At 46.3% G+C, this 22,820-nt stretch overlaps 1 protein-coding gene across 1 annotated transcript; it reads right to left on the bottom strand.

Moving 5' to 3' along the window:
* Positions 1–9,291: 9,291 nt before the first annotated feature.
* Positions 9,292–22,407, bottom strand: LOC123632084 (trem-like transcript 2 protein). The gene is made up of 11 exons (XM_045542206.1): positions 22,288–22,407; positions 21,796–22,137; positions 16,689–16,818; positions 16,487–16,597; positions 16,066–16,123; positions 15,671–15,782; positions 14,564–14,746; positions 13,804–13,861; positions 13,234–13,288; positions 10,328–10,416; positions 9,292–9,418 (listed from the first exon to the last, which is right to left on the bottom strand). Exons 1-11 carry the CDS (start codon positions 22,376–22,378, stop codon positions 9,292–9,294), a joined length of 1,356 nt encoding a protein of 451 aa, XP_045398162.1. The 5' UTR covers positions 22,379–22,407.
* Between the last annotated feature and the right edge of the window lie 413 nt (positions 22,408–22,820).

Genomic DNA, 22,820 nt, shown 5'->3' with positions numbered 1-22,820 from the left:
GGGACAGACATCCAACTGTAGCATATAGGAAGTTCAAAGATAGTTCAGAGAAGTCCCAGGTACCTTTCACCCACATGTGGACTCGTGTAACCACCATAGTGATGAAGACACAGAACTATTCCCCCACAGTGGTCTCCCTTACGCTAGCCCTTGACAGTCACACCCACCCTCTCTCTCCCAACATTATTTACCCCGGCAACCATTAATGTGTTGACCTTCTCTATAATTTTACCATTTTGAGAATGTTATATGAATGGACTCGTACAGCAGGTGATCTTTTGAGACTTTTTCATGCAGCACAAATTTTTTAAGCTCCATTCAGGTTATTGCAGGTATCTGTAGTTTAATTCCTTTTCACTGATGAGTAGTGTTCTATGGATGTGCCACAGTTTGTTTAACCATCTATCTGTGGAGGGACATCTGGGTTGTTCCCCGTTTTGGGCTGTTACAAATAAAGCTGCTATGAACACTCACCCATAGGTTTTTATGTGGACATAAGTTTTTATTTCTCTGGGACAAATGCCTAGGAATGCAACTGCTTTTCTTAGGGTAAGTGTAAATTTAGTTTTTAAAAGCAACCACCAAACTTGAGGAGGTAGAGCAAAGGGAACCCTTATATACAGTTGATGGGAATATAAATTGATATAGCCAATATGGAAAACAGTATGGTGGTTCTTCCAAGAATTAAAAATAGAATGCTATATGATCCAGCAATCCCTCTTCTGGGTGTATACCCAAAGGAAATGAAATCAGCATCTCGAAGAGATATTTGCATCCCCTTGGTCATTGCAGCATTGTTCACAGTAGCTGAGATATGGAATCAACCTAACTATCCATCACAAAATGCCTGGATAAAGAAAATGTGGCATTTATACACAATGGAATATTAGTCAATCTTAAAAAAGAAGGAAATCATGCCATTTGTGACAAGGTAGATAGGCCCAAAGGACATTATGCTAAGTGAAATAAAACAGGCACAGAAAGACAAATACTGCATGATCTTACTTATATGTGGAATCTAAAAAAGTCAAATTCACAGAGGCAGAGTAGAAGGGTGGTTACCAGGGTGGGGGGTGTGGGGGAAATGGGAAGGTATTGGTCAAAGGGTAAAAAGTTTCAATTAAGTAGGATGCATAAGTTCTAGAAATCTAATATACAGCAGGGGGACTATAGTTAAAAATACTGTATTGCATATTGAAATTTTCTAAGAGTAGCTCTTAAGTGTTCTCACAATACACATGTAAAAAAGGTAACTATAGGCCAGGCACGGTGGCTCACGCCTGTAATCCTAGCACTCTGGGAGGCCGAGGCGGGTGGATCGCTCGAGGTCAGGAGTTTGAGACCAGCCTGAGCAAGAGTGAGACCCTGTCTCTACTAAAAATAGAAAGAAATTATCTGACCAACTAAAATACATATATATAGAAAAAATTAGCCGGACATGGTGCCACATGCCTGTAGTCCCAGCTACTCAGGAGGCTGAGGCAGTAGGATCGCTTAAGCCCAGGAGTTTGAGGTTGCTGTGAGCTAGGCTGACGCCACGGCACTCACTCTAGCCAGGGCAACAAAGCGACACTCTGTCTCAAAAAAAAAAAAAAAAAAAAAGGTAACTATATAAGGTGATAAATATGTTAATTAGCTTGACTGTAGTAATCAGTTTCACTATGTATCTGTATATCAATCCATCACATTATACACCTTATATATACAATTTTTATAAATAAAGAAACTGTCAAACTGTTTTCCAGAGTGGCTTACCATTTACATTCCCGCCAACAGTGTGTGAGTGATCCATTTTCTCCCCATCTTTACCAGCACTGGGTATTGTTGCTATTTTTTATTTTGGCCATTTTGATAGGTATGTAGTAATATCTCATCATTACTTTGGATTTCCCTAATAGCTAATGATGCTGAACATCTTTCCATGTGCTTATTTACCATTGAAGAAATGTCTTTTCATGTCTTTTGTCCATTTTGTAATTGGTTTATTTCATTTTTTACTGTTAAATTTTGAGACTTCTTTATATGTTGAAGATAAGAGTTTTTGTAAGTTGTATAGTTTGTAAATAGTTTCTCCCAGTCAATAGCTTGTCCTTTTATCTTCTTAATAGAGTCTTTAGCAGAGTAAAAGTTTTTAATTTTGATGAAGTCCAATTTATTGACTTTTTTTCCTTTTATGGATCTGCTTTTGGTGTCATGTCTAAGAGCTCATCAATAAGCCCCAAGACTTTTTCCTATGTTAGCTTCTAAACTTTTGTAGTTTTATGTTTTACATTTAAATTGATGTTCCAATTTGAGTTTATTTGTATTGAAGGTGTTAGGTTTAGATTGAAGTTCTTTTTTATTTTTTGACATCCAGTTGCTCTAACATCATTTGTTGAAAAGACTATCCTTCTTCCACTGAATTGCTTTCGCATGTTTGTCAAAAATCAATCGGCCATATCTGTGTGGGTCTATTTCTGGGTTCTCTATTCTGTTCCATTTTCCCTCGCCAATACCACACACCTTTGACTACTGCAGCTATGTCATATAAGTTTTGAAACTGGTAGATTGATACCTCCAACTCTATTCTCCTTTTTCAGAATTGTTTTAGCTCTTCTAATTCTTTTGCCTTTCCATATAAGTTTTAGCATAATCTTGTCTATGTCTGCAAAAATATCTTGCTCAGATTTTATAAGAATTGTATGAAACCTGCATATCAATTTGGGGAGAACTGACATCTTTACTATGTTAAGTCTTCCAATCCATGAATGCTCCATTTATTTAGATCTTCTTTAATTTCTTTCATTAGTGCTTTGTCATTTTCAGCATACAGTTCCTATATATGTTTTGTTATATTTACACCTGAGTAATTCATCTTTTGTGAGTGATTGTAAATGGGGTTATATTTTTAATTTTGATTTCCATGTGCTTTTTGCTAGTCTATAGAAATATATCTAATTTCTGTATGTTGATCTTATATTCTGTAACCTTGCTGAACTCACTTATTATTTATAGGAAATTGTTGTTTGTTTTTTGTAGTTTCCTTGAGATTTTTTACATGGACCATCATGTCATCTACAAACAGGGACATTTCCTTTCTCCTCTTTTGATGTGTATGGCTTTTATTTTCTTTTCTTGCCTAATTGCACTAGCTAGAACTTCCAGTACTATGTTGAATAGAAGTGGTGAATATGGACAAGCTTGCCTTACTTGTTCCTGATCTTAGTGAGAATCATTCAGTTTTTCACCATTAAGCATGTTAGCTGTAGGCTTTTTATAGATTTCTTTATCAAGGTGAGGAAGTTCCCCTTTATTTCTAGTTTTCTGAGAGTGCTACAGATGGGTATTGAATGTGCCAAATGCTTTTTCTGCATCAATTGAGAGGATCGTGTGATTGTTCTTTAGCTTGTTATATGGTGAATACACTGATTGCTCTGCAAATATTGAACCAGCTTTGCATCCAGAATAAACTCTACTTGGTCATAATGTATAATTATTTTTATGTATGCTGAATTCTATTTGGTAATATTTTATTAAGAATTTTTGCACTTATATTTATGAGGAATATCAATCTGTAATTTTCTTTCTTCATATTGTCTTTGGTCTTGGTGTCAAAGTACTACTGTCTTCATTCTTCTATTTTCTGGAAGAGATTGTGTAGAATTGGTATTAATTCTTCTTTAAAAGTTTGGTATAATTCTCAAGTGAAATCATCTGGACCTGGAGATTTCTTTTTCTAGAAGGTTTTAAATTATGTATTCAATTTTTTAAGTTCTTATAGGAGTGTTCAAATTATCTCTTCATATTGGGTGAATTGTGGTAGGTGTACTTAAGAGATTGGTCCGTTTCCTCTGCCTTGTCATATTTATGTGTGTAGGGTTGTTCATAGTATTACCTTATTATCCTTTTGATGTTTGCAGGGACTGTAGTGATATCCCCTGCTTTCTTCCTAATATTCGAATTTGTGTCTTTTTTCTTCTGTTTCAGTCTTGCTAGAGGTTTGTCCATTTTATCGATTTTTTCAAAGAACTAACTTCTTGTTTCATTGATTTTCTCTATTGTTTTTCCTGTTTTCAATTTCATTGATTTCTGTTCTTATCTTTATTATTTTCTTCTTGCTTTGGTTTTATTTTGCTTTTCTTTTTCTAGGTTTGAACTTAGATTGAGGTACAAGCTTAAATATTGACTGGAGACTTTTACTTTTTTCTAATGAAAGCATTTTGGTGTTTTTCCTCTCAATTTCTCTCTCAATACTGCTTTCCCACAGATTTTGATATGTTGTGTTTTAATTTTTTTTTTTGGTTCAATGTATTTTTAAGTTCTCCCCTGGGAACTTTCTCTTTCACCCATAGCTTATTTAGAAGTGTGTTGTTTAGTTTCCAAATAGGAGACTTTCCTGTTATATTTCTGTTATTGATTTTTCATTTGATTCTGTTGTGGTCAGAAAACATACATTATATGATTTCAATTATTTTAAATTTGCTGGTGTTTTGCTTTGTGGCCCAGGATGTGGTCAATATTGGTATATGTTCTGGGAATGGTTGAAAAGTTGTATATTCTGCTGTTATTCGGTGGAGTGTTCTATGAAGTTTGGTGGATGTTTTTTTTTGAGTTCTTCTGCAGTCTTGCTGCTTTTCTGTCTAGTTGTTCTATCAATTATTGAGAGGGGTGTTGAGGTCTCCAACTATATAATTATAGATTTGTCCTTTCTGTTGTCAGTTCTATCAGTTTTTTTTCGCATATTTTTCAGCTCTGTGTTTTTGGTGCATACACATTAGGTATTGCTATATCTTCTTGGCAAAATGACACTTTTAGCATTATGTAAATTCTCTCTTTGTTCCTGGTAATTTTGTTTGCTCTAAAGTCAACTTTATCTGATATTACTATAGACACTCTTTTTTTTTTTTGGAGATAGGGTCTTGCTCTGTTGCCTGGGCTGGGGTGCCGTGGCATCAGCACAGCTCACTGCAACTTTACACTCCTGGGCTCAAGTGATCCTCCTTCCTCAGCCTCCCGCTTGTTATCTTTTGATTAAAGTTTGTATGCTATATTTATTTTAATCCTTTGCTTTCAACCAATGCATATCATTATATTTAAAAGGAATTTCTTGTAGACAGCATATAGTTGGATTACTTTTTTTATCCACTCTGCCAGTCTTTGTCTTTTGGTTAGTGTATTTAGACCATTCAGATTTAGGGTAATTATTGATATGTTAGGCTTAAGTCTACCATTTATTTTGTTTGTTTTCTGTTTGTTCCTCTGTTTTCTGTTTCTCCGTTTTCTTTTTCCTGCCTTTCTGTGAGTTATCTGAACATTTTTTAGAATTCCATTATGATATATCACAGGGTTTCTTAGTGTACCTCTTTGTATAGCTGTTTTAGTGGTTGCCCTAGATATTGCATGTGTACATAACTTATCAAGGTAATACATAATATACACATAACTTGTGTTGCCATTTACCAGTTTGAGTGATGTGTAGAAACTATATCTCCCTTTATGTCCCTTTACCCTCCTGTATTTATAATATTATTTTAAATATTTCTTCTACATACCCTGAAAACCTCATTAGACATTATAACAATAGTGTTATAATTTTTGCTTCAACATCAAACATAATTTAGAAAACCCAAGAGGAAAAGTCTAATGTATTTATGCATATTTTTGCTCTTTCCGTATTCTTTCTTGCTTCCTGATATTCTAAGATTCCTTTTTAAAAACCATTTCTGGCTGGGTGCCGTGGCTCATGCCTGTAATCCTAGCACTCTAGGAAACAAGGTGAGAGGTGAGGCCAGGAGTTCATGACCAGCCTGAGCAAGAGCAAGACACCATCTTTACCAAATAAATAAATAAATAAATAAATAAAAAAGAAAGAAAAAGAAAAAGAAAAAAATTAACCAGATGCAGTGGTGCACACCTGTGGTCCCAGCTGCAGCTGCACAGGAGGCTGAGGCAGCAGAATTGCTTGAGCTCAGGAGTTTGAAGTTGCAGTGAGCTATCATGACACCACTGCACTTTAGCAGGGGCGATAGAGAGACTCTGTCTGAAAACAAAACAAAACAAGACAAAAAACAGAAAACAAAATCCCATTTTCTTTCTGTTTATAGGATGTCTTTTGGCCATTTTTTAAAGAAAAAAGTGGGTCTACTGACAACAAATTGTTAGTTATTCTTTATCTGAGGATGTCTTGATTTCCCCTTCATTCCTGAAGGATTTTTTTTCACTAAATATAAATATCAAGTTGACAGTTCTTCTTTTAGTACTTGAAAAATGTTGTGTTTGACTATGATATGTCTTAAGATGAATTTCTTGGGGTTTATCCTGTTTGGGATTCACTCAGCTTCTAGAAGGTGGAGGTTTGTGTCTTTCACCAAGTTTGGGAAGTCTTCATCCACTATTCTTAATACTCTTTCAGCTCCGCTCTCTTTCTTCTCTCCTTCCATGTCTAAAACGCCACAAATCTTGGATCTTTTGTTACAGTTCCATATGGCTCTGTGCAGTTTTTCAGTTTTTTCCTCTCTTTTGTTCAGGTTAAGTAATTTCTACTGCTCCACATTCAAGTTTGTGCTTCTTTTCTCTGTTCTGTCCATTTTGCTGCTGAGTCTATCCATTGAGTGTTTTTTATCTTGGCTGTTGTATTTTTTAGTTTTAAAGTTTCCATCTGGTTCTTCTTTATTTCTTCTATTTCTTTTCTCAGACTATGATGGGACACAGAGTAGGGTGTCATTGGTCCTGTTAAGCTTGCCAGACTATTGAGAGGATAGAATAAGTGGGTAACTGAAGTGCACAGGAATCACAGAGTTTGCACCACACAGAAGCTGAGCCTCCACGGAGGACACTGAAACTGGTCTGTCATCAGGAGCCTTGGTCAGGGCATCACACACACACCCCCTTCCGCTGCTGTCCAGGGGCAAGGCTGCTGTGACCTCTGACTTCTGCATTTCCCACTCACGTCGACATTAAAACATTTCTATTTCTTAAATCCAAGTATGTTTTATAGTAAAAACATTCAGTACAATAGAATACAGTATAAAATGTGAAAGTCCCCCTTCACCCCCCTGTCCCACCCCAGCCACACACCTGTACCCAGACATTACCCGTGGTAACGTCACAAGGCAATTCTTATGCATGCTGCTCCCTGTTTTTACACACACACACACACACACACACACACACACACACACACACACGTGCACACATTGTGTCTAGGGTTATAGCTTTATCTTCATTTTAACTGATATAGATGAGGTGTTACGATATGTGTCACTCAGCAGCTTGATTTTTGTGAACTAAATATGTTTGGGCCATCTGATCTGTGCATGTTAGTACACACAGAGCTGCCTCATTCTTTCTAACTTCTGCACAGTACCTTGTACTAGACATGCAGCGTCATTTATAATATTTAGTTCTTTTCCTATTCAGTTTGATTTGTTTCTAAGTTTTGCTGTTATATAGAATGCTGCAACAAACAACCTTTTATATATGGCTCTTTGTGCACACGTGATTTATTCTCTCCTGTAGACACTAGAAATGGAATTGTCTGCAGGAAGTGGATGCACATCTAATATTTTCATAAATCTGGACAAATTGATTTCCTAAAAGGATGCGCTAATTTATATTCCCACCATGAGCTTTTGAGACTGCCAGTTTTCTCACAACCTCGTCACCACTGGGAATAACCAATTTTTTAACTTTTTATTAATTTAATAAGTGAAAAATGATCCCCCAATGTTGTTTTAATTTGCATTTTCCTATTTACTAATAAAATCAATCTTGTCTTCCGTATATTAATTTTCTGTGGGGCATTTCTTTGGATTGCAGTCTCTGTCCTTTTCTGTTTTTGCTTTTATTGATTTGTTGCCCTTCACTTACTGATTTCACACGTTCTTGTTACATTCTGGATATCAATCTTTGTATAACACATATGCTATTTTTTTCTATTTTGTTGCAATTTTTAAAACATTGTTTATAGTATCTTTTATCATGTACAAGAATTGCTTTCTAGGTAGAAAAATCTATTTGTCTTCCCTCCTGGCTCTGTGTGGGGGTGTATGGAGAGGCCAGTCCTTCTCTGGGGACAGGTGAGTGGCATTTCTCCCAGAAGCCTGCAGAGGCATGTTTCTTCAGGGACGAAGCTCACTGCAGGACACGTGGGGACAATTCTGAAAACGCTGACAGCTGCAGGGAGCGCTGTGTTTCCTACTAGGGTGTCTGAGCTTTCCTCTTGAGCAGCCAGACCCAGGGGTGTCGTCCTAGGTCACCTATGGGAAGAACACAGTCACGCTTTGTGCCTGGGGCTGGCACCCAGCAGGTCACAGTGACTTGCTTAGACTCCTTGCTTTTCCCATCTTCCTGGGGTGGCACAGGCCCTGCCCATGGAGACCCTCCCACTCCCTTCCCTCAGTCCCTCAGGCTCGGGGTTCTCTCCTCAGGAGCCCGGAATACAAGGCCTAGGCCAGGGCTAGGGAAGGAGTGCAGCCACCTGTGTGCCCACAGTGGAGTAAGCCTCCTGTTGGCCCCCTGGCTGTGGAGCTGCCTCCCCCTCCTGCATCTCTGTCCTCCTCCTGCATCTCCCTCCTCCTCCTGCGTCTCCCTCCTCCCCCTGCCTCTCCCTCCTCCCTTTGCCTCTCCCTCCTCCCTCTGCCTCTCCCTCCTCCCCCTGCGTCTCCCTCCTCCTCCTGCATTTCCCTCCTTCTCCTGCATTTCCCTCCTTCTCCTGTGTCTCCCTCCTCCTCCTATGTCTCCCTCTTCCTCCTGCGTCTGTCTCCCTCCCCCTCCTCCCCCACTCTCCTCTGGAGCCACGGGCACATGCAGGCCAGGCCTGGCAGCTGCAGGGGTAGGAAAGGGGTCCTCACAACTGAGCCACCTCTCTCCTTGAGCTCTCGGGGCGGACACTGATGGGCTGAGGACATTATGTGGTCCCTGGGAAATGGGCCCGATCCGTCAGGGCTCCCCCACACCTCTGACAAGGAAGAATGGAGGACACAGGCCCTATGTGAGACAGGGGGAGGCCCCGGAAATGGACATTTTAGGAATGGACAAGGGGGAGGCGGAGCCAGGAGACCCCCTCCCCCAGGTGCGGGGGCACCTCTGGACCCTGAGAGGCCTCCTCTCTGCCCCCCAGGGCAGCCACAGGAGCTCAGGGGCGCTGGCTCCCCCTTGCCCAGCATCCCGCATGGTGGGTGGGGAGACGGAGAGGAATGGAGATGGGAGGAACCTGTGGTCAGCTCAAGTGCTGCCTTGCTCCTCTCGCGTTCCTCTCCCTCTCCAGACTGCCCCTCACATCCGGGTGGGCCCTTCTTTTCTTCATGTCCCCTAGAAGGATGGGCTAGAGACAGTTGACAGGGTCAGAGGGACATTTGGATCCTGATCACACTGGACCCCATGGAGCTCACACAGGCCTCCCTGGTGGGTCCGTGAAGTGCTGCCGCCCTGGGAGGTTCTGTGAGTGCAGGAGGGGAGTGGACAGAGGAGGGAAGGGGAGGGGAGAGTCAGTTCCAGCGTCTGGGTGCAGAGGGCCTCAGGCAGAGGTGGAGGAGATGAGGGCTGGAGCACAGAGCATTGCTCAGCAGGGCTCACAGGGGAGTGGTGTTGACTGGGGCTTGCGGGGGCGGGGGGACAGCTTAGAAGAAAGAGGAGCCTCAGTCCTCGATTCTGGTCTGCCTGAGACCTTCACTGTCCCCAAACTTCCCTGCCCTGGGCCTGGTGTGGAGCCTGGTCCCCAGAAGAGCCCAGGAAGGAAGGTGAGAACCAGAAAGAAGAGGCGGGAGACCCTGAAAGCTCAGACTGCCCCTGGGTACCGGGATGCTCCCAGGACCTTAGGGGTGAGTGGAGATGGGACAGGGCTCCACCTCCTCCCTGGGACTGTGTCTACCTCTATGGGGCTCAGTTGAGGTCATGGTGTCCTGACTAATGTGACCTCATAGCAAAGTTCCTCATCCTTGCTGGGCTCTTTCCACTGTCTGGTGCCCACTGGTGTCCCACTCTTCTGTCCCTCGCTGGCCACCTCCATGCCAATTCTGCTCCCCTCCCTGTCCCCTTCCCTCAGCCTGTGCTGGAATCTTCCCCAGGGCCTCTCCACCCACAGACTCACAGCTGTGTCCCGGGCTGGCTCCTTGCATTTGTGTCCTGTGGTGCTGGGTCCCTGGTAGCCCTGAGCTGGGCATGGGGAAGTGTTCGGTTTGTGCTCACTGACTTACTCTCACGTGGAAGGGATGGCAGAACTCATCTCCATCCCCTTCGTTTTCCAGAGAAGGAGCCAGAGGTTCAGAGAGCGGCAGTGACCTGCCCAAGCTCACGCATGGCTGAGCCGAGAGAGCAAACCCAGGTCTTGTTTCCAAGCCTCGTCCACCCCTGGCCCCTCTGCTCCCTGGGCTCCTGCTCAGTGCCCTTCCCCGCGGCATCTAGGGGCTCCCGGACTTCCAGGAGCCATTGAGAGAACTGAGGGTGGGAAAGGGTGAGGGTGGGGAAAAGAGGGCAGACCAGAGAAGCTGGCCCCCTAGAGACCAAGAGTGGGATGCAGGACGGAGCCTCAGAGCTGAAAGGAAACTTAGGAAACAGCAGGAATAAAATGTTCACATAGTTTTATTATTTACAAAGTGTGTTCATTAGCATTGTTTATCTTCATCCTCACATTAGTGTGGTGGTAATATTTATCTCCCTACAGGTGAGGAAACTCAGGTCCCAAGAAGGTCAGTGACCCGTTGACAGTGGCAGACGGCTTTGCTGGGACCCAGGCTCCTGAGCTCCCTCAGGGTTTTCCACCGTGTGTGCCATCTGCAATCAGCACAGGAAACCAGGAAGACGGTCAGGGATTGCCATGAAATTGCGTGCCGGATGCAGAGGTGACCCCTTCCCTGTCACATGACACACGGAGTTGGTGGCCACACCGTCTGACAAGGAGGAAGGCTGCCCCTGACCACTGCTGGCCAGAGAGGTGGCAGTGAGTATGGGGCCCAGCTCGGTCAGTTTCCTAATCCTGATTTTTTCCCTTTTTCCCTCTGCTGTCCACTGAGAAGAGGAAGCTATCAGGACTCCAAGTTCACCCTCTGCTCACACAACATTATCTGTCTTCCCAGCTCTGGGTTGTCTCTGCTGTGTCATAGTTGAATCCAATTTCTACCATACCTCACTCCCTCCAAAGCTCAGCATTTTTTCAGCGTCCTTCATATGTCTGGTGCTTTATGAACGTATCATCCTACTTGCAAATCCAAATGGCTTGGTAACGTGGGTAATACCAGTTCTGTGTTTACCAGTGAAGAGCCCAGGTGTAGAGACCTTAAGTGCCATCCCTAGGGTCTCTCAGTAGGTAAGAAGGAAAGGCATTCTTTGTTCTGCAATGGCAAAAGCAACGCTGCCACCTGCAGTGCTGTGAAAAGTAGAACACGTACCCAATGAACTGGGTTGCCCAGCTAAGATTTCCAGGCAAAGCATTGAAGATGCTACCTGGTTTCTCCCTGTGTCTCATTGTAAAAGGAGAGAGGAGAGAGAGAAATTATAGGCAGGACTATTCAACGTGAAGGAGCTGGGACTTGACTTTAAAACTCCCAGCCTGCAGACGATAAAGGATGCTAAAATAAAATCCAGGCACTTTCAGGGATATATAATCTAAAGATGAAACCAAAGGTGTGACTGTAAAATCCCTTAAAACCTCAGAAAGATCAAAGGTAACGTGTTTAGTCTGAAAAACCAAATTGTTTTCTTCCACTATACTCTCAACACAGAACACTTCTGTGACCAGATGTGTGAGTGCACCCACCCCGGGCCCTACCCAAGAAATTCTCCATTTCTCTGCAGACACTAACTGGACGTCCTGCAATTCAGTTCGCTTCTGACACTAACCAGGGTCGGCACAGACCCCGCGGGTTGAGGGCTCAGTCCCACAAGTCTGCCCCCACTTCAGATACCAATCGCAAGCCCCAGGTTGTCACCTGTACTTCTGACTGACTAGCTATAAATTGGGTTGCCAGGAACCCTGTCTCAGGTTTTGTAATTTTCTAGGATGACTCACAGAACTTAGGAAAACACTTACTTATGTCTCCTGGCTTATTATAATATTATAATAAAGGATGTGCTAAAGGATTAAGATGAGCATCCGGGTGAAGAGACACATAGGATAGTATTATAATAAAAAATGCGCTATAGGATTAAGATGAACAGCTGGGTGCAGAGACACATAGGATGGGGTGTGAAGAGTCCCGAGTGCAGGAGCTTCTGTCTCCATGGAGTGGGGTGCACCACCCTCCCAGCACGTCGTGATGTTCACCCACCCAGGAGCTCCTCAAAACCTTGCTTGTGGGGTTTTTACAGTGGCTTCACCATGTAGGCATGATTGGTGACTAACTCTATCTCCCTGCAGGATGGGAGGTGGGGCTGAAAGTTCCAAGCTTCTAATCACGGTTTGATCTTCCTTGTGAGTAGTTCCCATCGAGGAGCCCACCAAACGTTGCCTCGTTACAACCATAGATGTTCCTATCTCCCAGGAAATTCCAAGGGATTAAAAGTTCTGTGTGAGGAACCAGAGTCAGAAACCAAATATTAGACAAAAGGTCCCCCTAGCACCCCTATTTACAAGGGTCTTAGAAGCTCTGTGTCAGGAACGAGGGTCAAAAGCCAGCATGCATATTTCTTATTATTTCACATCATACCTCAGACAAAAGGCCTTCGAGTGAGTCTAAGGTATGTGCTTCCCAGATTTTTTCAGTCAAACATTAAGGCTTCCAAGAAGCTTGAAGACATTATCCCTCAGTCAACTGAGAGCCCGGGGATTTGGAAGACTCATTCATGAGTCTGCATGGGCCCAAGGTCACCAAGGACTTGTGGCAGGAGCGGTGACAGTGGCAGTGAGCCAGGGGTTAAGACCCTCGAGGAATAAAGAGGAGGACCCCAGGCTATATAGGACCCGCAATAAGGATGGGTGGTTGACAACGGTGGGAGAGTCTATGGCAGCGAGTCAGCTGCTGGGTGGTTTCGGGAAGGTAGGAAGGGCCAGAGGAGCACAGAGGACACCAAGCCCACCGTCAGGCCCAGTGTCACGAGGCAAAGGACAGCAATGAGCCACCCCTCAAGAGAACTGCAGGGAAGACAGCATCCTAGAGCAGAGGCAGGTTTCTGGGAGAGTGAGAAGTTCAGAGAGGCTGAGCAGATAGGGGCTTGTGCTCAGGGCTGTGCATTTCAGTGGCCAGAGTTGAAAGGTTTATGGATTTGGTGAAGAGTGGGAAAAGGGGCTAATTTGGTGGATTTCAAATAAGGTCTTACTGAGATGGGATTCTGGGGTGATGAGGACAGGGGCATCCTGGGATTCTCGTGGTGACTGGCGTGGACAGGGATGAAATAAGGGCACCAAAAGGCTGACCATCAGGGACGGCTGGGGGACAGGAGTCTGTACTGGTGCGAGTGGAGGTCTGGGATCGCACTCGCTCCTGGGGAGGGGCGTTTGATGGAGAATCTGGGGTCCCTCCTCACTCCCGCTAAGTGGTGTGCAAGCTGGGGGGGGGCAGCAAACAGATACAATTTGCATAAATCCATGGGAGGGTGAAGGGAGAGCTCTAGACAAGTTCTGAAGCTGAGTGACAATCAGATGACTCCACGGAGCAGGGAAGGCTGGTGGGGTGGGAGGAGAGGCAGCAAGTCATTTTTGCCTGAGTCCCCCCGACCGGCTTAGCAGCAGAGGCCTGGGCATCTCAGCAGGCAGAGTGAAAGCGGGTGCTGGAGACCAGACGGGGGGTTGGAGGTCTGTTTTAGAATCGGTCGGGCTCCTAGATCCTCTGCCTCCTGTGACAGTGAGAGTAGGTCAGCTACCCACTTCCTCGCTTCCCTTTCGCCCACCACCCTGCAGAGGGCTTGAGGTTAGTCTCTGGTGAGGGTGAGTCACAGAGGTGCTTCGCTAGGGCACCAGGCATGCAGAGAGCGAGCGTGACGGGGGCAGAGTGGGAACAGACACGGGGCAGGGAGACCAGTTGATGCCTAGAACCCTGGAGCCAGGTTTACGCCCCCAAGGAGGGCAGGCAAGAATCCCTTCTGGAGGAACTGAGCTGTCAGAGAGAAAAAATGGGCCCAAGCTGCTGCCCAATCTGTGTAGAGCCACAAACCCCGTGGCAGACACACAGCCTCTGAGCTCTGCAAGGCCATGGGCTGCTGAGAAGCAGCAGAGGCTTCCAGAAAGCTCAAGGGAAGACAGAGGCCCACGGCAGGAGAAGACAAAAGACACAGCAGGCACTCAGGGGACACAAAACATACACAAAGCTTAAAAAAATGTTCGAAAGTTAAAACTTTAATATTTCCAGAGAAAATATGGCATGCCAAAATAAAACATGCTGTACTATAAAAAGGAATATTCACAGAACAAATGGACCGTTTAGAAATGAAAAAATGTGATAGTATAAATTGTAAACATTTGGATAGAATGTAACCTAGAGGAACTTTTCCAGAAAGGAGGAATAAAGAAAAATAGACGATGAGCAGGAGAGAAAAGATAATAAAGTTAGAGGCTCAGTCCGGAAGGTCTGACATCGGGACAGTAGGTGTCAGAGAGAGAGACCTGCCCCTCGGGGGTGACAGGCCTGGGGTAGGATGCAGAGTGACCTACCCGAGTTGAGCAGCTCCCTGCCCAGCTGGTGCAGAGAAAAGGACGGTTCTCTGCTTTCTCCATCCTCCACCCACACTGTTGGTGGTAAGGACGGCACAGGGATGTGCAGTGCCGGCAGGGCCAGGGCCCCGGCAGTGACTCTGGACTTTAATTCCCAGGTGGTAAAAATGCTCAGAGGTGTTGCTGGGAAGGGTTGTATCAGGGGACCCAGCCAGGAGGGGGTCCGGGGACGGGACACCAGTCAGGTGTCTGGGCGCTGGTGCCAGGGGGAGGGATTTGGAAGGTGGGAGGAGGCCGAGCAACACAGTGGCCCTGGCAGAAATGCGGAGGCGACCTAGGAGTCCGGCTGGGGGTGTTCGATGTAAGTCACAGGAGGTCCTGGTTTGTTCTGGGCTCCTGTGCTGGGCCCAACAGACCAGACCAAAAAGGAGTCACACGTGCTGAAGTTCCACAGTGCCACCAGGCTGAAGTGAGGTTGCTTATCTGACCTTCCAAGAAATCAGGAGGTGGCTGGGTGGAGGGGGTGATGGGTGGGGAGAGAATGAACAGCCAAATCTCCAAACAGGCCACTTTTAGCCGAAATGCCAAGGAAGTCCCCCCTGCTTTAACCTTTACAAGGAAAGTAACATTGAAACAACCAACCGACTTTTTGTCCTTGTTTCTGCTCTCTTCAGTCGAGCTCTGTCACTAAACACTGCCAGGTTGCAGAGGGGAGTTCTCTAAACCTCTTCTGGTTCTGACGGCTGTCTGATTCACGAGTTGTTCTTTGCTCAAATAAACTCCTGCAAATTTATTCTGTTTAAGGGTTTTCTTTCATCAGGGGCTACAGGCAGGAGGAGGAGGAGGAGAGGAGGCATTGTCATTAGTGGCTCAGGTTTGGTGGGAAGATGCTGCCCCGGGCTTTGCTCCCATAACCCGATGGCGCTGGCCCAGACCCTGCACTGAGCTGGGTGGGGGCCTGGAGGGGAGCCCTCCGCTCTGGAGGGAGGAGGAGCCAAGGGCTGTGGGTCAGGTCAAGTTCTGGCCTTTTCTTTGCAGGGAAGGCAGAGCCCAGAGGTCAGAGAGGAGCTCCTGGGCGTCTGGGCTTGGAGGAGACTGGCCACCCACTTGGGGTCCCGTGGCTCGGTGGGAAGCGCCCGTGGGCCGAGGGCCTGGGCTGAGCCGGGCGCAGCAGAGACTGCCCTCCATGCGATGCCGCACGTGTCGATTCCTGAAGGCCCTGAGATGTGAAGAAAGGGAAGAAACACAGGAAGAAGCTGGAACCCTAACTGTTCTTTGACCCTGTTCCCTCTCCCCACAGCCTGCTCCTCCTCCAGCAAGTCTGCTCCTGGCCGGCCCTGACTCTGTTTCCCACCCTCCTCACTGCTGGCGTTGTCCCCGCACCTTTCACAGCCCCACCTAGGTTTTCCCTCACGTGTCCCCTTCTGCCCAGAGCTGGTGGCTCTTCCCCTCCTGTGTCCACCTTCTCTCCCTGAGGACCAGAGTGAGGCGAGTCCTGGGACTTGGGTGTTGCTGGAGGGCAGGTGGGGACGGAACTTCTGGGTGTGCGGGTCAGTGTCACTGATGGGGTGGGGGGAGGGGGTGGGGGAGGGGTAAAGGGAGACCGAGAGGGGAGGTGAGTGGAGGGGAGGGAGGAGGAGAGAGACAGAAAGACAGAGAAAGAGACAGAGAGTGGGGTGGGGGAGAGAGAGGAGCAAACAGAAATGTGGATGAGATCCCTGCGAGTCTGCAGCAGTGGGACAGAGGTGGGCCTGTAACATCCACGTGAGCGTGTCGGATGGACGGACTCTGTGAGGCTTTAATTTGGGGAGCCCTGTGCGGGATCGTTTCCCACTCTGCTCCCTGGCTGACTCCCCCCAGCCCTCTATCCCGAGCAGAAGCCGTTCCCTACTGCAATGCCCCAGCCTGACCCACCGCACTCACCAGAGCAGCAGGGCGGGCAGCAGCAGGCCCTTGGCCAGGAGGAGTCCGTAGAGCACAGGGAGCAGGGCCTTGGGGACTGCGGGGCCGAGGTGGGGCGTGGAGCTGCGTGGCCTGGAGGGCAGAGAGGACGGGCTGGGCAGGCAGTCTCCTCTGCAGTCCCTTGCCCAGGCTTCGGTGGCTGTGGGTCCCACCCCAAACTCACTGTGGAGGGGCAGTGGTGGCAGATGGAGACTCAAGGGTCTCTGTGGCTCCTCCAGCTGGGGGCACACAGCTCTGGGTCTGTGACGAGACCAGGTCGGGCAGAGCCCAGGTGGCCTGTGTGGAGGTGGGGGCTGCCAGGGGAGAGAAAGGACGGTGGGTTAGTGGGTGGGACAGCCTGCCAGCAGGAAAGCCGGGTCAGCGAGTTGGGCCAGACTGGGAACAGAGCCCCTTGGCCCAGAAGGAGAAAACTGATTTGGGAGGGTAGGGACTGTGTTGTGAAGTCCCTGGCTCAGGCTTGGACAGAGCGGTGGCCTGGGCTCCACAGGGCGCCCACAGGAGCACTGGAAGAGGCTCCAGGAGGCCCGGCCCCCTCCCAGCTCCTTTGCACCTCTGGGCGGCTGCCTGCCTCAGCCCCCTCAAGGGTGGGGACAGTCACCGCCCTGAGGGTCCTTTCTTCTCTGACCTCCCTTCTTGTCCTCACTCCTCTGTGGCTGTTTGAGGAAAGGAGCCCCTTGCCGGGAATGTGAAGGGCTGCTGTCACAGCCCGGGCCCCCACAGCCCCCACAGCCTGGAAAGTGCCTTGTATGGCCCCTCCTGACTCTGAGACTTCATGAGCCGCCAGCACACCACTCCCACCATTCACCTTCCCAGGAAGCCCCCAGCCCTACCTGTACTCAGAGCCCTTGTTGGTGGGGGGCAGGGGATGGCTGTCTCTGGAAAAGTGGTGGGGGCCACCAGGGTCAAAAAGACAATGGCTACTGTGGGTGGGTGGGGGGCCCAGAAGAGGAAGAAAGTGGGGTGGGCCCCAAGGCTGTGAGAGCAAGTGGGGACTGCCAATGTCCTCGACCGGGTCTACATCCCCATCCCTGTCCCGGAGGGGAGGAGCTTCCTGGAAAGCCAGGGGAAGAGAGGGCAAGGGCTGGGATGGCTGGAGGAGAGGGCGCCAGAGGCTGGGACATCCCACGTCCCAGGGGCTGCTCTGGAAGGCCTTCCCTGGAGAGGGCCCCAAGCTCATGGACACGTGGGCACGATGCTGTCCCACAGGGGCGCTTTCTCTGAGGCTGCCGCGGATGCTGGCCAGGAACAACCCTGTGCCCAGCCTGGAGGAGGTGTTTGGGGCACTCTGGGAAAATTCTAGACCTGTGCTAGTGAATGTGTGACCTACGGGCTGGTGCTGGTCCATGACCTGTTTGTAACCCACCCACGACAAGGTAAGTTTAAAAATTGGGAGTAAGGATTGCAAAACCTTTATGCCACTTTGATACTGCCTCAACCTCCAAGCACGTGGTTAGTAAACTCGTCTCATTTGCTTGAACAGGGTGTAGACCAGATTGGGTGCTGCCAGGATGGTGTGGGGAGTCGAATGTGGAGTGAGCTGTGTGCCAGTAACACACAGGACCAGGTTACAGCGTGTGACACTTTAAGGTTAGTTGTTAGCTATAACCCAAAAGTATATAAACACCTGAAAAAAAGTATTTATTTTTTACAACTGTTATTTTTAAATGCTTTTCATTTTTGATCTAATCTTTTTTTAAAATTTAGAGCTTTAACACAATTAGCTAATTTATGGTAGAGCTGTGATTACCTAGAGTTCTAACGAACAGATAGCAAAACAGGAGTTTTTGTTAAGAAAAGACACTTCTTTTTCTAATGTGCCAGTAACAGTAAACCAAATGAAGGTGGTAGAATTGGTGCCAAAGAAATTTTTTCCTTCTGAGATTATTCCAAAGAGTTTGTACTGGTTTTGTTTGAAAATAGAATCCCTCATTGCGGTAGGTAGAATAATGGTATTCTACCAAAATGTTCCCTCCTGGAACCCCAGGAACTTGTGAACATGTCACCTTTTATGGCAAAAGGGACTTTCCAGATGTGATGAAAGTTAAAGACCCTGAGATGCGGAATGTATCTTGGATTATTCAGGGCAATTTAATGATACGGCTCTGTAAAAGCAGAGACCGTTTCCTAGGTATTATGAGAGACCGAGGCAATGTGAGACGGACGCAAGAAGGAGGCCACGAGCTTAGGAATATGGTGGCCTCTGGAAGCTGGGGGCAGCCTTCAGGGGACAGCCAGCAAGAAAACCCACAGCTGCAGGAAACTGAATTCTGCCAGCAATCTGAATGAGCAGAAAACGGATTCTCTCCTAGAGCCTCCAGGAAGAAACACAACCTGCTGACACCTTAATTTCAGTCTTGTGAGACCCACACTGGACTCCCAAGTTATGGAACTGTAAGATAATAAATTTGTATTGTTCTGAGCCCCTAAATTTGTGGTAATTGGTTATAGCAGCAACAGGGAACTATTGTTCTCGTACAGTGTGAGTTTTGTAGTTATAATTAGTGGTAAAATATTAAAACCTAATGAGTTATTTGTTGAAATGTATTGGCTAATGAAGCAAATACACCATAAAAACAAGTGGCGTATACATATACAACATAAATACACAAGTTCAAAACAAACTTTTTTTTTCAGGAAAAAAAGAGTATTGGATTAAGAAGCTTTTAAAAGCAATCAGTATTTTGCTTATAAACGTTAGTTTAGCGGGTTTCCTGTGAAGTAACACTTTGTATTGCAAAGACTTACAATCCGTATACAATTGCTAAAACGTTATTGAAAGACTGCTATGGAGACCTTGGGTTCACAATATTGGGTTAATTTACAGCAAAGAAGGGAGCTTAAATATCACTTTTCATTGACACCTTAGGTCGAAATGGATAATGACATGGAGACCACCTCTTAGAACATATAAAGCTAGCAAAGCATTTTGCATGGCAATTGGAAAAATGCACAAATATTGTTAGCATAGCTATTGTTTTACTATATGTGCAATTTGAGCACAATGATATGAAGGAATTCTGTATCTTTTAGCTTCATTGCCCAAAACACAACTAGCTCTGAACTGTACAAAACAATGAAAGATCACATTATCAAAGTGTTATTTGTGCTAAGTTTCATGTAGGAGTATGATCTGATGGATGAAGTTGCTATGACAGGAAAACGTTCTGGAACAGTGATCCAGATTAAGAAGCCTTGGGCTACATTGTAAATCAATGCACTGCTTCCTTCATTGAGAAAGTTTTGCTATGAAAAAAGTATCAGCCGAACTGAACAGTGTGTGCTGACCAACATGAAAAAATTGTGAATTACAAAAGGTGAATGTATGAAATTTAAAATCATTCCCTTTATTATTATCATGGCCAGCCATTAGTGCATACCATTTACAAGGGGAAAAGTTCTGTTGAGAATGTTTGATCGGTGGAAAGAACTCCTAATGTTTCCACAAGACAAGAAACCAGTTTAGTACAAACTTTTTAAAGAAGTGAATTGCACAATCAGACTTGTTTGTATTATAGTTTTGATGTTAATGTTTCCATGCAAGGAAGGAATGCTACATGCTTTTCAATGGCAAATAAAATCTAAGTGCAAAAGTGAAACATGCTTAGAATAGTTTCTATGAATTGTTATGACATGTTCGTAATAACAATTATCAACAAAATAGATGATCTTGATATTGCATATCTGCACAAGTGCTCATGGAGAAACCTTAATTATTTGATAGAATGTTTTCAATTTTGTTTTTTGTCAAAAGAAGAGTATGCAGAGGAAATTAATATAATAGATCCAGAATCCATTTTTCCCATCAAAAGATAATTTAAATTAAACTATAACTTCACAGGATAAAATTTTGGAACTGGCTACCAAAGAAGGATTGAAGATGCATTTTGAAAATACAGCATCAGGTGCTTCCTTTTTAAAAGTTAAAAATAACAATATTGAGCTTGTTGAAACTGCTTTACAATTCCTTCTATTTCTGCCAACATACTTCTGTGAGACCAGTATTCTACTATGAGTGTTATTTAAAAAAAAGCATCAATACAATTTCTTCATCCATTATCTCTTAAGAGACATGGTGTCATAAATAGCACTCAGATTAGGCAAGTTAAGAAGTAAGAATACTCATTTGTCATGTTAAAATCATTAAATATGGATATACAGGGTATTTGTTCAAAATGTGCATATTGGCATTTAATATGGAGAATTGCTACTTCCCTTTTAACCTTGTGTTTAGTTATGACTGGGGAACCACAAAGCATTATGGGTATGATGTTAAGCCACTATATTAATCACCTTCATGTATACTTTCAGAGGATAGATGTGTACAGTTTTTATAGTTTAAATTTTTCCCTATGTTATATTTATTCTGATTATATTTGTTGAAATGTGGTTTTATATCTATCAAACCTAATAAACATTTTGAGCTTTACTTTGTGTTTTTCTTTTATCTCATTTTATTTTTCTAGTAATTTGTTTTTACTGTATGTTACCAAAAAAGTAGTCACTTATGAATTACAGATTTTTAAAAAAGGGTCTTCCACCACAGATTCTTCCAGAAGCTCTGCTCTAGGCTAGAGGTTGGCAAACTTTCTGGAAAGAGTCAGGGGTAAAAATTTGGGCTTTGTGGGCCATGCATTCTCTGTCACTGCTGTTCAACTCTGCTGCTGTAGCATGAAAAGGGCCATACACAACAGGTACATGGTGGGCATAGCTGTGTTCCAGAACAGCTTTACTTGACATTAAAATGTGAATTTCTTATATAATTTTCATATGTCACAAAGTATTATTTTTCTTTTGATTTTTTTTCCCCCAACCACTTAAAAACCATTCTTAGTTTTCAGATCACAGTTAGCTGACCTCTGATCTGAACCAGGAGGGATGAGCAGGTCCCCACCCAGATACCAACAAGCCCTTGTGAGTCCCCGGCTCCGCATGGTGGGGCAGGTTTGCAACCAGTGGGTACGCATTTACTGAACACCTGCTGTGTGCCCAAGACGCCGGGCAGCCTTGGGCCCTCCTGTGGCGGGGTCACATGGACGTGGCTGGGCAGCATGCTCAGCTGATGTGTTTGACCCCTTGAGCATCTCTGAGGAGGCCTCTGGCCGCAGGCAGACAGTGTAGGGTGGCGGCACGTGTGCATATGTGTGACCCGGGCACCTGCAGCCTTCCTGGGAGACTGGGGCAGGGCGAGGCTGGCTTCCACGATTAGGAAACGGGGATGGAGGCAGCAAGAGGGAGGGAGGGGCATTCTCCCTTTCAGGGAAGCAGCTCACCTGGAGACACCGCCAGGTAGAATTTGACGGACTTAGAGACAGAGTTGCCGGAAGCATGGTAGATTTTACACCGGTAGTGGCCTGAGTCTTCCTCTCTCAGACTAGTCATGGTGACAGTGAAGAAGCCAGCAACAGGGTCGTCCCAGATTGAGAATCGAGAGACCTGAACCTGTGTCCAGGGCCTGGAGCTGGTGACCAGCCTGGTGCACACAAGCGCTGACACCTCCTTACACCAGCCTTTCTTCTCGTAGAACCTGCTGGCGGGTGGGTACTGGCATCTCACAGAGAGCTGCTGCCCTGCTGTGCTTTGAAGTTCATGAACCTTGGGTAATGCCCAGGAGCCTGGAGAACAAGGCCCCAGGTCAGGGCCACATGCAGAATCTGCCTCACACCAGGCCTCTGGCCACAGAGCTACCTGCTCCCTGCCCCTGCTGTCCCGACAGTCCCCACCGCACCCTTCCCCTCTCCTCCCCAGACTCTTCTTCCCCTCACCTGGGAGCAGCAGCAGCAGCAGCAGCAGCAGCAGTTCTGGGAGTGCTCTCCCGGCCGGGCCCTTGTCCTGTGTGCTGGTGAGAAGGGACATGGGGACACACTGGGGAGAGGGAAAAATGGATGAGATGAAAAATGAGATAGGCCAGGGCCTGGCTTGGGGAGGTGGGAGACTGGGGGGCAGATTCTGTGGGTACAGGGAAGTGGGGGCCGCCAGCTGCAGGCCTGGTTGGGCCTGGCGGGCTGGCACACAGCTCTCTGGCCTCTGTAGATGGCTCTCCTTGGTGCCCAGCCTCTCTCCTGCCATGACCCAACCCTGGGGGAGGAGCTGAGAGGGCCAGGAGGAAACTGTGGTCAAGTAGTAGACCGGCTCCCTCTGTTTCCCCCCTGTGCACGGCCTCTTCTTTGCAGGGCCCTGGCTTTGCCGCATCTCCAGGGAAAGTCAGGCTGAAAGTGGGTGACAAGCTCAGAGACACTGAAGCCTGACCATGAACCCCAGCCCCACTGGTCGCAGGGGTTGTCAGAGACGTCACGCC

Source organism: Lemur catta, chromosome 2, assembly GCF_020740605.2.
Source record: "Lemur catta isolate mLemCat1 chromosome 2, mLemCat1.pri, whole genome shotgun sequence".
In the NCBI taxonomy this organism is placed as follows: Eukaryota; Metazoa; Chordata; class Mammalia; order Primates; family Lemuridae; genus Lemur; species Lemur catta.
Note: the sequence above shows the minus strand (reverse complement) of the source record. Positions and strands in the feature narration are given on the sequence as shown.